Source organism: Patiria miniata, unplaced genomic scaffold (assembly GCF_015706575.1).
Source record: "Patiria miniata isolate m_02_andy unplaced genomic scaffold, ASM1570657v1 HiC_scaffold_1, whole genome shotgun sequence".
In the NCBI taxonomy this organism is placed as follows: Eukaryota; Metazoa; Echinodermata; class Asteroidea; order Valvatida; family Asterinidae; genus Patiria; species Patiria miniata.
Genome location: NW_024037047.1, coordinates 31,235,806 through 31,250,535, shown reverse-complemented (window position 1 = coordinate 31,250,535; position 14,730 = coordinate 31,235,806). Strand labels below are relative to the sequence as shown.

The 14,730-nt window shown below is 41.5% G+C and overlaps 1 protein-coding gene across 1 annotated transcript; it reads left to right on the top strand.

Annotated features, from left to right (window-relative positions):
• The first annotated feature begins 10,243 nt into the window (after nucleotides 1–10,243).
• On the top strand, nucleotides 10,244–14,730 carry LOC119722327 (lathosterol oxidase-like). Its single transcript, XM_038192416.1, has 3 exons — nucleotides 10,244–10,553; nucleotides 12,635–12,776; nucleotides 14,135–14,730. Exons 1-3 carry the CDS (start codon nucleotides 10,341–10,343, stop codon nucleotides 14,728–14,730), a joined length of 951 nt encoding a protein of 316 aa, XP_038048344.1. The 5' UTR covers nucleotides 10,244–10,340.

Sequence of the window (14,730 nt, the reverse complement as noted above, 5' to 3'; positions counted from 1 at the left end):
CTTTAAACAAAGAGTGCGCTTGAAAAATATTGGGGGTAAAAACTTGCGCAAAAAGGCACTTGCAGTCTTTTAAAAAAAATATTGGGTGGGTTGGGTAAATACCCAACTTGACCCCCCCCCCTCCCCCTCACGCTTGCTACGCCACTGAAGGGGCACACTGTGCACCATTGGTTAAAATGTTCACGACAGGACCGTGGTTGTAAGCTGAACCAATACGGGGGTATGGCTCTCGTGAGCCGGGCGGGCCGTAGCGGGGACGGACCGCCACCGTGTCGGGTGGGTACTGCCTCTGGGCAGGGCTAGCCACCAAGCAACCGCACCATAGGTTAAATCTAAGCCAAGTGGGGCCTTCAATTGTCAATCAATGCATCGCAATAAGTTGGTGAATAACTTATCTGAGCCTACAATCTTCTTGCATTTAACTGAATCGATGTTGATGGACAAATTTGAATATTATAAAGGATTAATTCGAATAATAAACGATTTCAATAGCCGGGAAAACCTATGCTTCATATCTAATATGAGCAAGTTCATTTTTTTTAATTAAATTGAGCTGTCCTTGGTTCGTAAATAAAATCAAAATCAAAACAAAATATGGGTTATCCCATAACAAAAAATGCGTTGGAAAACTGAAGGATGGACCTAGAACCAAACTAAAGAAGTTTGCCTATTCCATGTTAAACGCCACAGACCCCCCCCCCCCCCAAATGATATAATTGAAAATACAATGTTACACAACGTATGATCCGACACATGTATGTTCTGACTACTCAGCCTATGTTCCGACTGCTCAACCGACGTTCCGACTGCTCAACCGATGTTCCGACATCCCTATATATATGTTCCGACACCTCTTTGTTTCGACACCCCTACAAACGTAAACACATACTGGTCTCTTGCTCCAACACCCAATTCTAACGGGCTAACACAATATTATGTGCGGGTTGTCGGAACAAATGGGTGTCGGAACATAGGTGTGTCGGGAGATAGGTTTGTCGAAACATAAGTTCCGACAATTTGAAATCTGAAATTGCCTGACAAAAGACGAAATTAACGACGAATTCGAATATAAAAATCGGTGAATTCGAACGAAAAATTTTGAAAATAGCCGGGAAAACCTATAGTACTTTAATACATAAACGGCCGGTTGCGTACAGGCTAAGCTTTCACATAGTCAAATACTACTGCGGGATTTCAGGGAATTTCCAGAAATGTTCCGCTCTTATTGTGTCTCTTTGTCTCTTTTATAATCTAACAATAGCCTACTTGCAAAAATAACTGCTCTGTATAGCTTGTTCACAACGTTTCCAAGAGTCCTTGAGTGAGTCATTCAGAACGAATGTCGCAACAAGCGGCGGGGAATTTCCAGTTAAGCTCTGCCCTTACAGTCTCTGTTCTGTCTTTTGTAGATCAAACAGTAGTTAAAAAAAATAAATGGTCGGATGTGTGCCGAGCAAGCTTTCAAGTGGTCCTGGGCAAACACCATAAATTTAGATTAAAAACACTCGCAGGAATTTAACGGGATTTCCCAGTAACATTCCGTCGAAAACTGACGCTTAAGAAAAGGCCGAACTGGGATCTTGAAGAAATTGAGTCTACAGTTAAACGTTTGCCTTTTTGTGATATGAAACATGGTTGGAGACCGAACGCATGCAATGAAGAAAAGGGTTTTGTTATATACATTTCAGTAATGGGGGCATCAATGGATAGATTTTTTTTTAGTTTTTTTTTTAATATATTGATTTATGATTTTGGTATTCTTATCCCCGAAATATAACATTCAAGTACTTCTAATTCTAATACCTTGTTGATAAAATCCTCAATCTTCAGTTAGAGTTAATGTTGTAAGCGTAACTCATAGCATACATACACATGTGCTTGTCTTCCTCGTATGATATTTGTTGGCAGAAATGCCTATGTTCAAGTTAGCGGCGTAACTAAAGGGGGGCGGCATGGGAGGGGGCGTGGGGGGAACACGCCCCCACTCCCTATTAAAATAAATTATCGCTTCCCCAGGCACCACCTGGATATTTGCCCGTACTTTTTCACGAGCTGCCATTTTTTTCACGAGTGTTCCTTGTTAACGTTTTGGGAACGTCTTTAATTATGTCTCCATCAAGAACACCTGATGTCCGATGTCCTATGAAGGGCGCCTCAATACATACAATATGGTGCCTAGATGTAATGTATTGTAATGTAATGTGTTTGAAATTCAATTTGTAATTGAAGAGGTTTTACTGTCTTTTTGACCTAAGCTCAAAATGTCTGTTCCTAAAACGTGTAATAATGAAGATTTTAACTCAATATTTCGGAACAGTTCGGAAAGTTAATAACAAAACGTGAATTGTCCCGCAAAGAAATATGTATGTTTTTGGAAAGTATAGTCTCGTTTCCATTTATTACATTTCCTCTCCATGCCACTAAAATTAGGGTCAAGACGACCACGAGTGAATCTCATTCAGTCAACCTCACACAGAAACTGAGAATTTCATGGCACCTTGCCGCGGCGTCCTGCAATTTGACATCTCACAAGACTGCGAGTCTGAATGTGTCACGAAAGAAAATGTGTGACAAACCTTCGTAAAGAATTCCGGCTAGGTCAGATTCCTTGCCGGCCTTGTTAGGGTTTTCCCCTTACAATCTTCACTTTGCGAAATAGTGCTTAATGAAAGCTAGCACCCACATCCAAAACTTTTTAAGAGGCTTGAACACATTTCCCCCCCCTCCCCTGGGATTGGGTGGTGCTTCAGTATATTCCAGCACCCCATCCCAAAAGTTGGGGGTGCTGCAATACCCACAGCAACCCCCGTTCCAGCCGGCTTGAACCAACAAAAGTACTAGCTGAACAGAGTGAGCACGGTACAGGTTATCGCTTCGAGGAGACGGCCGGACCGAAGCGGGAGCGGACTGCTATACGGTGATGGGTGAGACAACACAGCTGGGCGGGGGCCATGGAGTGTACCGAACCACACTACAGTTCGAGCCAGTGGGAGTATGTGGCGCATCCCAGGGCATTTTTATTGGGGGGGGGGGGAGGATTGCTTAAAAAGGGCAGTCGCACATCTGTGCTAAAATGTAGACATCTTTCAATGAGGGTGATTTGCAAACCGGACGATCATTCACACTATCGGACAAAATATGATAATTTTCAGGGAGGCACACGCGCGAAATTCAAAAAAAGGCACTCGTTACATCTGCTATATAATAAAATGCACTCATTGTTTGTAAAAAGGGCACCTTTATAAAACCAAAAAAACACTTGCTTAAAAAAAAGAGTGCTCTTGAAAAATATTGGGGGTAAAAACTTGCGCAAAAAAGGCACTTGAATAAAAAAAATTGCAGTCTTTTCAAAAAATATTGGGTGGGGTGGGTAAATACATAACTAACCCCCCCCCCCCGCCCCCCCCCCCCCTGCCACGCTTGCTACGCCACTGAAGGGAAACACTGTGCACCATTGGTTAAAATGTTCACGACAGGACTATGGTTGTAAGCTGAACCAATACGGGGGTATGGCTCTCGTGACCCGGGCGGGCCGTAGCAGGGACGGACCGCGACGGTGTCGGGTGGGTACTGCCTCTGGGCAGGGCTAGCCACCAAGCAACCGCACCATAGGTTAAATCTAAGCTAAGCAGTGCGTTCAATTGTCAATCAACGCACCGGACTAGGTGGGTGTATAACTTATCTGAGCCTACAATCTCCTTGCATTTAACTGAATCGATGTTGATGGACGAATTTGAATATCAGAAACGGTGAATTCGAATAAAAAACGTTTAAAAATAGCCGGGAAAACCTATGCTTTATATCTAATTTGAGCAAGTTCATTTTTTTATATTAAATTGAGCTTTCCTTGGTTCGTAAATAAAATCAAAATCAAAACAAAATATGGGTTATCCCATAACAAAAAATGCATTGGAAAACTGAAGGATGGACCTAGAACCAAACTAAAGAAGTTTGCCTATTCCATGTTAAACGCCACAGACCCCCCCCCCAAAAAAAAAACAATAATGATATAATTGAAAATACAAGGTTACGCAACGTATGTTCCGACACATGTATGTTCTGACTACTCAGCCTATGTTCCGACTGCTCAACCTACGTTCCGACTGCTCAACAGATGTTCCGACACCCCTATATATATGTTCCGACACCTCTTTGTTTCGACACCCCTACAAACGTAAACACATACTGGTCTCTTGCTCCAACACCCAATTCTAACGGGCTAACACAATATTATGTGCGGGTTGTCGGAACAAATGGGTGTCGGAACATAGGTGTGTCGGAGATAGGTTTGTCGAAACATAAGTTCCGACAATTTGAAATTTGAAATTGCCTGACAAAAGACGAAATTAACGACGAATTCGAATATAAGAATCGGTGAATTCGAACGAAAAATGTTGAAAATAGCCAGTAAAACCTATAGTACTTTAAAACATAAACGGCCGGTTGCGTACAGGCTAAGCTTTCACATAGTCAAATACTACTGCGGGATTTCAGGGAATTTCCAGAAATGTTCCGCTCTTATTGTGTCTCTTTGTCTCTTTTATAATCTAACAATAGCCTACTTGCAAAAATAACTGCTCTGTATAGCTTGTTCACAACGTTTCCAAGAGTCCTTGAGTGAGTCATTCAGAACGAATGTCGCAACAAGCGGCCGGGGAATTTCCAGTTAAGCTCTGCCCTTACAGTCTCTGTTCTGTCTTTTGTCGATCAAACAATAGTTAAAAAAAAAAAGATCGGATGTGTGCCGTGCAAGCTTTCAAGTGGTCCTGGGCAAACACCATAAATTTAGATTAAAAACACTCGCAGGAATTTAACGGGATTTCCCTGCAAAATTCCGTGGAAAAAACTGACGCTTAAGAAAAGGTCGAACTGGGATCTTGAAGAAATTGAGTCTACAGTTAAACGTTTGCCTTTTTGTGATATGGAACTTGGTTGGACACCGAACGCATGCAATGAAGAAAAGGATTTTTTTGATATACATTTCAGTAATGGGGGCATCAATGGATAGAAGGTTTTTTGGGTTTTTTTAATATAATTTTTTGTGATTTGGTATTCTTATCCCCCAAATATAACAAGTACTTCTAATTATAATACCTTGTTGATAAAATCGTCAATCTTCAGTAAGAGTTAATGTTGTAAGCGTAACTCATAGCATACATACACATGTACTTGTCTTCCTCGTATGATATTTGTTCAAGTTGTTATATGTTTAAGTAAGCGGAGTAACTAAAGGGGGGCGGCATGGGAGGGGGCGTGGGGGAACACCCCCCCCCCACTCCCTATTAAAATAAATAATCGCTTCCCCAGGCACCACCTGGATATTTGCCCGTACTTTTTCACGAGCTGCCATGTTTTTTGACGATTGTTCCTTGTTAACGTTTTGGGAACGTCTTTAATTATGCCTCCATGAAGAACACCTGTTGTCCGATAGTGTCCGCTATGAAGGGTGCCTTAATACATACAATATGGTGCCTAGATGTAGTGTATTGCGATGTCTTGTGTTTGAAATTCAATTTGTAATTGAAGAGGTTTTACTGTCTTTTTGACTTAAGCTCAAAATGTCTGCATTATTAAAACGACACAACTGTTCCTAAAACGTTTAATAATGAAGATTTTAACTCAATATTTCGGAACAGTTCGGAAAGTTAATAACAAAACATGAATCGTCCCGCAAAGAAATATGTATGTTTTTGGAAACTAGGCTCGTTTCCATGTATTACATTTCCTCTCCATGCCACTAAAATTAGGGACAAGACGACTACTAGTGAATCTCATTCAGTCAAAAAGTGTCATTTTGACTCGGACAAGTGTTATGTTGACCCGGAAATTGTTATTTCGACCCGGAAGGTATCATTTCGACCTGGAAAAGTGTAATTTCGACCCGGAAAGTCACGGTCATGTCGACCTAGTAAAGTCAACCCAGATTCTGGGTCAAATTTGCCCGTGTTAATGTCAGAGTGTCCATAACCTCACGAAGAAACTCAGAATTTCATGGCACCCTGCCGCGGCGTCCTGCAATTTGACATCTTACAAGACAAGACGTCTGAATGTGTCACGAAAGAAAATGTGTCACAAACCTTCATAAAGAATACCGTCTAGGTTAGATTCCTTGCCGGCCTTGTTAGGGTTTCCCCCATTCAATCTCACTTTGCGAAATAGTGCTTAATGAAAGCTAGCACCCACTTCAAGAGTTATAACCCCTGCCAACAATTTTTATATTTTCATGCCCTTTTTATAAAAAAAAAATCAGTTTGCAGCCCCACACCCCAATTCCGATTTTATTTTTTAAGCGTTGCTAATATTCATCGAAGTGCACTTATCATTAGCACTTCGATTGTTTTATTTTGCAATTTCTGCGTTTTATTCCAACCAAACCACTCTAAAATAAGAAACAAACATTATACCCCAAAAAAATAAGCCAAGCAAACTTAGCAAAGTAATGACAGTCTGTAAGGGAGCCTAAAATGAATTTTGGGAAATATACCGACAGCCCCACATTCCGAGTGGTCACTATCTAAGACTAGGGGGCGCTGTTGAAGGTAGGCGGGACTGAATAGCATCTGATATTTTAGGTGGCGCTGTTCATCGGCTGCATTTAGCTACACTTGCTTGCTTTCAGCGACTAGAGGAAGATGAATACGTTAGGACCGATGAGATAAAACGGGGATGTTGACCGCCATCTCTGCCCTTTGTAGTGACGACCCTTGCTGTGAACTCAAAATGTTTGTGTTCTGCATTCTGTAGAGCAAATTGTATCCATTTGTATAGTTTGGTTCCTAGACCCCCCCAAAAAAATAATAATACAGAAAATTGTGTGGTTCAAATGAAAGATTGAAAAGATGAGTCTCGAGATGGCGTTTTAATGATGACAAATAAGTTGTGTCCCTTAACTCGTCTGGCAATGAGTTCCACAGAGACGCAGTGCACAGCTGGAAAAAGCCCGGTCCCCGTAGCTTGCCAGGCGAGTTTTGGGAACAGAAAGTATCTGTGATGAAGAAGATCTGAGGCCTGGTCGGTGGTTGCGAAGTTGTAACCAAGGGCGGATCCGGGGGGGGGGGGGGCCAAAGGGGGCCATGCCCCCCCCCCCAAAAAAAAAAACGAAACCAATGTTTTTTTTTTATGTGACGTCGCAATAAAGGCAGGCAATGAGTACACCACCATCTTTTCCTCAACAAACATTGGTTAAAGTGGTCAGAAATTGCCTCAGATCGCACCACAGAGCATCGAGAATCCAAAAAAATGTCGGGGCCCTTAAGCGGGCCCCGAACCCCACGCCGTAATTTTTTGATCCAATTTTTGGAATTCACTATTTTTTTTGGCCCCCCCCCCAAACAAATTGTGTTCTGGATCCGCCCTTGGTTGTAACAGGTCTCGTATGTAGGATGGAGCTAATCCATGAAGGGCTTTGAATGTAAGCAGCAGGATTTTGAATTGTATTCTGTCTTTAACAGGAAGCCAATGAAGATTGCATAATACAGGGTGTCCCAAAAAAATGCTCCACTCTACTTTTTTTACAAATTCAAGCAAACCTTAATGCATAAATTGTTCACCTATGGCTGATTGTTCACAATTGTTACGTGTGGTTGATTTACAAATAGGTATTTTTAGTCAAAGTCCAATAAATGGACAGTGCCATGGTTGGTTGGTTTTCTCTTGTATGCTTGACAACAACTGATGACTGGTCTTTCATAATAGATACCAAGTAGAATTTTTGAAAAGCACACTTGACAAAAATCGACATTTTAAAATTGGTGATTTGAGTCCCCAGCGCAGTTGGCAAATGGAGGCGAGTTCATATTTTAACATTTCTGTCCCTAGTTAAAGGAGCAACCAGAGCATCATCAATGCGTATGCCTGGAATGTTAACGTCCTGTCTGAGGTGAGGTGAGCGAATGACAAGAAACTGGGTTTTATGGGCGTTGAGTTTTAGTAGATTGGCCGCAATCCACCTGCCCGTATGTTTTCTATTCTGACGAATCTTAGGCCATGTCGTAAAAAAGGGAAGAATTGCTCCTTTTTTTCGAAAACATCCTACACGCATTTGTTGACACACGGATATGTTTGCGGTAAGTTGGTTGAATTTCGGGATTTTTTTCCCTTGAAAAGTGCAATTGCTACCCGTTACTTTCAGCTGACGCTTCGTTTTAGTCTGTAAGAGTTCCAAAATTACTTTCTTTCAGGTTCGTTCTCTCTGTTTTTCCAATATATCGGTATGGTCACTCATTTTTAGATATATTAAGGCTACTACATTAAAAAGTTGTCTCCAACTTCCAAATGATCTTTAATTAAAAATGTTTCCTACGTATGTTAATAAAAAAAAGTCTTTCTTGATAAGAAACAATAAAAATAAACGTTGCTAATCGCTTCAAAATGCACACTCCGTTAGTACGAACACTTGACAGTAATGTTCCATAATTTAAAAGATCCCCCGCTTTGATCGATCTTCAGCGCAAAGTTGATGAACATAAAGGGTTTCGATCACCGTAAATGCGATGACAGATTCGAAAGATTCACGTCAACTCTCTTATTTCTCTTGGATAAAAATGTACTCTGTTAGAAAGAAAAGGAAAAAAATACCCAAACTAGTGACAAGATGATTTTGTGAAGTTAATTCAATCGAAAAGATCGAGTTTTTCAATCGAATTTCCACTGGAGTGATTTTTGTCCAAGTAAAATTGTCTGGTTTTTAGTTCCACGTTCACGGCACCTGTCGGATCGTGCAATGGTTAGCTTTATCACTGCGATAAGCTCATTTCACGTGTCATGTTTATTTTGGCGCAGCGGTTATATTTCTGGACTCACACCTGAGTGACCCGGGTTCGAATCCTGACCAAACATGACTTGTTAGTTTGGATTTCAGATCGACATGCCTGATATGTTTAGATAATATCGAAGTGGATTGCAGGAGGGAAATAGTTGGTGGTTAATAAATTGTTACGTTGTATTTACCAACAAAATGCCCGCCATTTGCATCATCAATACTGAACATTTGGAATTTAATCGAAGCTCGCAAAGCTGGCCAAAATGATGCCGAGCGTAATCGAGTTTCCACTCGGGATAGGGCAGGGCTTCCCAGTGTAATGTTCCATTGTCAGGGTATGAGAGGCTAACATTTGTACAAACATGTCGCAGTGGGTAGGTGTTTATCATCCATGAAATCCTGGACCTTTGTCATGCTTGTCAAGTTTTGTTTTTCCAATTTGAACTTTATGACCCGCCAAGCTTGGACAAACACAATTTCGTCAGTATCTGACGGGGCACAATAGTGGAGCTTATAATGTGCCTAGTTCCACGCGCGTGTTTGTTGTGTTGATATTCAAACTTTGCAATCTCAAAAATCAATTTGAATTACTGCACTCAGAGATAAGTCATTCCCAAACAATCGTTTGAATGCACTTGACAGCACCAACGTGCATTGAACTCAAGTTCGTTACTATTAATAAGTTCATATCAGTTCGCAACTTGTTTACTGTTCAGGCTAGTTTAGTGTCAACTGTTTTGACACGACGCAACTTTGCTTCTTGTCGCAAAGTTCGTTCGCCAAACAAACTTTCCGATGCGTGAACCTTTTAGATAAATCCTTTCAGTGCGGGTAAAGCCATAACAAGGCAATTTACAACCCGATCTGATATATCAGAGCTTATTTTTTTTTAATTGATTGTTTGAAAAAAGTTTATCTGGTAGACAAACTTTTTGCTTAATGACAATGGAAACGTTTAGATTGTGCTGGCTTCAAATTCCCCCATTGTTAGAATAACACTTAGTCTTTGAAGCAGTCACAGGTGAGTCAAATGTTTGGAGATTTTTCCTGATTTTGTTTTAATAAGTGGGGATATTGGGTAAACTGGATGGTTGTGTGTGAGGGGACAGAATACGTGTGCTGGATGAAAGAGTCGAAGATGTTACAAATCATTTAGTAGAAGAAAGGAAGCCGGTTTTGGCTATTGATAAACTACAGATTTGACGATATTGTTTTTTTTCCTTCTGTTCTTTTTGTTGTATTTCTACGTCTACGTATTTCTACGACGTAAATATTTGTATTAACTCTTCGCCTTCACATCTAAGCGTAACATTTCCTTCCATAAGTTAACTAACTAATGCTACATGTTATAATACCTGGTATAGGCCTATATTGTTGACACCTACCAAAGATGCAGTGGTTACCATCATATCAACTTCGTAATTTACTATAATTTTACTGATCGGTAACAAACCACATTTGTCTTTCAAATCTTTCCAGTCAGCAAAGAGCCGTGGCTTAGGAAAGCAACACTGCCTCAGGAGGAACGATACTTGATTCTGTCTCTTGCACCGAAAGTGGGCATATCTTGCATCACACTATGGATATCGTCTTAGGTGTTGCAGACAGATACGTCTTTACTAAGTACCAGGTTTATCCTGACGCCTGGACCGAAGATTACTGGCTACGACAGTTCCTGAGTCTCTATGTTATCGTAAACGTCTTGTTTGTCATCAGCTATTTCTTTGCGGCATCACTGTGCTACATATTTGTGTTTGATAAACGACTCAAGAGGCACCCGTTCTTCTTAAAGGTAAAAAAAAATAACACCAAAAATGCCGTTTTTACTTGAAATAAACATGCACATACAAATATAGAGATTTCTCAAGGTGCACTACCGTCAGAAGTTTAATAGAACGCTGAAAGTATTTCATGATCTAAGGCCTACATTAGTTCCAAACTATAGCTTAGACACATCATATACATTTGATCGTATGACTTTAGGGGTAAATAGGCCAAAACCCATCTGCCGAGTCATTACACCCTAAATATAGTCTATATTAGAGAGTTCTGAGAGCCATACAATTGAAGAATTGAAGAAATATGGTAATTATACTCTGGCCCGGACTTTGAGCTTCCAATTCTGAGCATTTGGGATGCAATTGGGTTTGAAAGTAGCGCTGTTTTTCCATGTTTTGTGGAGGGATCGTTTTTCAAGATGGCTTCTTTTCCGCTTTGGGCAAAATAGAGGTCCTATTTTTTGGTTGAGAATTTCTCGAAAAGTCAATAGTCAACCCACCAAAACATGAAAAGAAAATGAGAGATGACATGTTGATCGTCATTTTTCTGTGCAGTTTACATACCTGTGAGAATTCTGAGTATTTGTTGAAGAACTTTGAAGTATAGGCATTTAGCACTGTTGTCTATGGGAATTTTAATGCAGGGTTGCACCCTTAAGGGTCGTCAAGACGGATTTAGAACTAATAATGCATGACCCTTTGGAAGCGTTCATAGAGTACTAGCTGGGGGTTACTCCTGGTCGCGATATTGTCGGATTTCGTTTGGGAAAAAAATAATTCGCCTGCCGGTCATATCGCCAAGTAATTCGGACGCAGTCTACTGCATGATTAGTCATCGTAAAAACATGGGATCGATTCTTTTTGCGGTCAAATCTATTTGAGATTTTCGGTTTAATGTTTTGTTTTTCAGGGGTGATGGATGACATTATTATAGTCTTATGCCTATTACAAAATATTTATGAAGGAAACGTATAGGGGTGCAGGCCAGTAAATCTGTTCAATATTGCTTACGCTGGCCAAATCACGATTTGCATGCCTTCAAATTCTTCAGTATTTGAGCATATTGTGGGCCATGAACTTGAGGGTTTTGTAATATAAAAAAAATAAAGTTGGAAGCCGTGCACAGGACCGTGAGCTTGAATTTATGTGAAATTTTGATGAAATAATTGGGACCCTAAAAGCGCTCTCGTGCGGAGTGCGACGAGCAAATGAAACCTTTGGGGTGGTGGGGTGGGGGGGGGGTAATCTGATAACTTTTGGGAGACATTGCCGGCCGAAGATGACCACCCCCTAAAAGTAGTGGTGAGGCCAATCGCCATCTGATGATGCCTACACTTCATTGCAAAAAATAGAGCGATTTTACGGCCCAATTCCATCTAAATAACACAGAAATGACAAGGTTGCAGTTACGTGCACGCCTTCTGCTCTTCTTTTCTACAAACCGTCAAGTTCGTGACCCACAAAATGCTCTAATTGACATAGAGTATTTGAGGGTACACAAATTGTGATTTGGCTCGCGTAGGCAAGTTTGGGCCAATTTGCAGGTTTGCAGCCCTAGTGGGCGCAGGCCAGTTAATTGGTCCAAAATTGCCTTCGCCGGCCAAAGCACGATTTTGTAAGCCCTGAAATTCTTCAGCATTTGAGCATATTGTGGGCCATGAACTGGAGAGTTTGTAAACAAAAATAAGGGAGGAAGCCGTGCACACGACCGTGAGATTGTATTTCTGTGAAATTTTGATAAAATTAGGGCCTTAAAAGTGCTCTATTTTGCAATGGAGTGTAGGCACCGTTATTCAAAATGGCGATGGGCCTCAGGGCTATTTTAAGGGGTGATCATCTTAGGATGAAAATTTCTCTCAAAAGTTATCAGAATACCCCCAAAAACTGAAATGAAAATGACAGATGATGAGATAAGCTTTAATCTGATGTGTGTCTCGAGCACCTTGGAGAGTTGTGTTGACCTCGGGTCACTGGCTATACAAAATGTAGTCCCATCCAAAGAGACCTCAAAGAAATTAGAGCTGATCAGCATCAAGTCTGAGTAACAGTTGTTACGAGAACGATTCTCGAAATATATCTCTGCTTATTGATACAGAATCAGATCCGCCATGAAATCAAGATGAGTCTACTCAGTTGTATTCAGCAGGCTGTTCTCTTCGCCGCCATCATGTTGTTGGAGGTCCGTGGCTTCAGCAAACTGTACATGTATGAGGATAGCGACACAATTGGATACACAAGTAAGTGATGTTAGCCATTTCTCCCCCATTTTTGGGATGTTAAAAATACGCCATTTTGCGGTACAAGCGGATGTAAATCACATGTATTGACGTAAGTCTACATGTCGTTGCAATGCCAACAAAATGGCATGCTATGCTCATCAAATTCGGATCTTAACAAGATCTTCTTCAGGGGCAAAGTGACAGAGGTACAAATAGGGGACGGACCAGGGAATTAATGGGGGACACTCATTTTTTTAGATTTGTCTATTTCTGATCAACCCATTCGGAAAGCAGTTTGCAGCAGTCTTATTCATTTTCTGCAAATTAGACTGAAGTAAAGTTAATAGGAATATTGCTTCAATGAACCTGACAATTCTCCTGTCTGCATGCAACTAGAAAATCGCTTCTCTACAGCGTCCTCCTTCGCTCACAAATATGGACTACAGACCTTATGCTTAGCAGCCATCTTGAAGGACAATGCCTTTTGTTTTGCTGTGATATATGCAAGAGTGAGCCTTGTGTGCAATCATTGTTACGTAACAGATGCCATCTAAGATGGCCGCTGCGCTTCAGGTCTGTTGTCACAGTACAGGAAAAGTAATTGGGAGAGTCCTGACTCGGGGTCATGGGGACAGTTCAGTGCATTGACAAGCTACCCAAAATTCATTCATGAAAAGAATCGAACATGATAAAATTGGCTAAATTTCTTGAAAACGTAGATATCACATAACAATATTCTGACAATTTTTTTGTTAGGACAAAAAAAGAATACTCGGTCTCTGGTCAGCGCGCGCGTCAATTTTAATCATGCGTGTCAACCTTTTTTTTTTTTCAAATTAACACGGAAGCTACAACAGCGCCCTCTATTGCCGCGCCTCCTCAAATTTTTGTACCAAGGAGCACCAAGGAATGGGAAATTGCACCGAGGCAAATGATAAAGGGCAAAAAGGCAAATTATGGAGGACACAAAAAAGCAAAATAGTACCCACCTTGTCTGTACAATACAAGCTTGAAAAAAAAAAGCCACCAAAAAAAAAAACCGCGTCGCCGCATCAATTCCGGAACTTCGGTCTGACCAGAGACCGACTAATTTTTTTTTTGGCCTTAATGGTACATGAACACGACGCAAACGGGACACGTTCTTATACGGCAAAGATTATGCTGGTGAACCGCGAGTCTAATGGATGAATGTGTTATTCTTCAGATTTTTGATAACCCTCTGTACTAATGACGTCACACTTTGTTTACACGTGCACTTTCCTATGGAGCCAGTGGGGGCCCACGGTCCACTGAGCACTGTAGGAAAGCACATACGTAAACAAAGTGTGACGTCATTAGTACGAGGCTTATTGGCGGTTTGCTTCCGTGTGTTCCAGCTTGGTTCTTGGTCGCCCGTGACGTCATAGGCATGGTGGCTTTCTCCGATTCCGCCATCTACTGGATCCACCGCTGGCTCCACCACCGCCTTGTCTACAAACACATCCATAAGCAGCATCACATGTACAAGATCACCTCCCCCTTCGCTAGCCACGCATTCCACCCTCTGGACGGGTTTGCCCAGAGCCTGCCCTACCACGTCTTCCCGTTTCTGTTCCCCATACACAAGTACGTCTATCTGGTACTCCTCTTCCTAGTGAACATGTGGACAATCAGCGTGCATGACGGAGACACGCGGGTGCCAGGCCCACTGAAGGCCTACATCAACGGGACGGCTCACCATACCGACCACCACCTGTACTATAACTACAACTACGGCCAGTACTTCACCCTGTGGGACCGCATTGGAAATTCCTACCGCACCCCAATGGTCTTCCAGGGGAAATCCCCGCTTGATGACTTGGTGGATGAAAACTGTAAAGAGGTAGATGGCAAGGAAGAAGCAACCGTGTCCAAGGGAAAGTTGCACGGCAGTTTGGGGTCCAGACCAGTAAATAGGACAAAAATGACCCAAGCCAACCAAATTACGATTTGA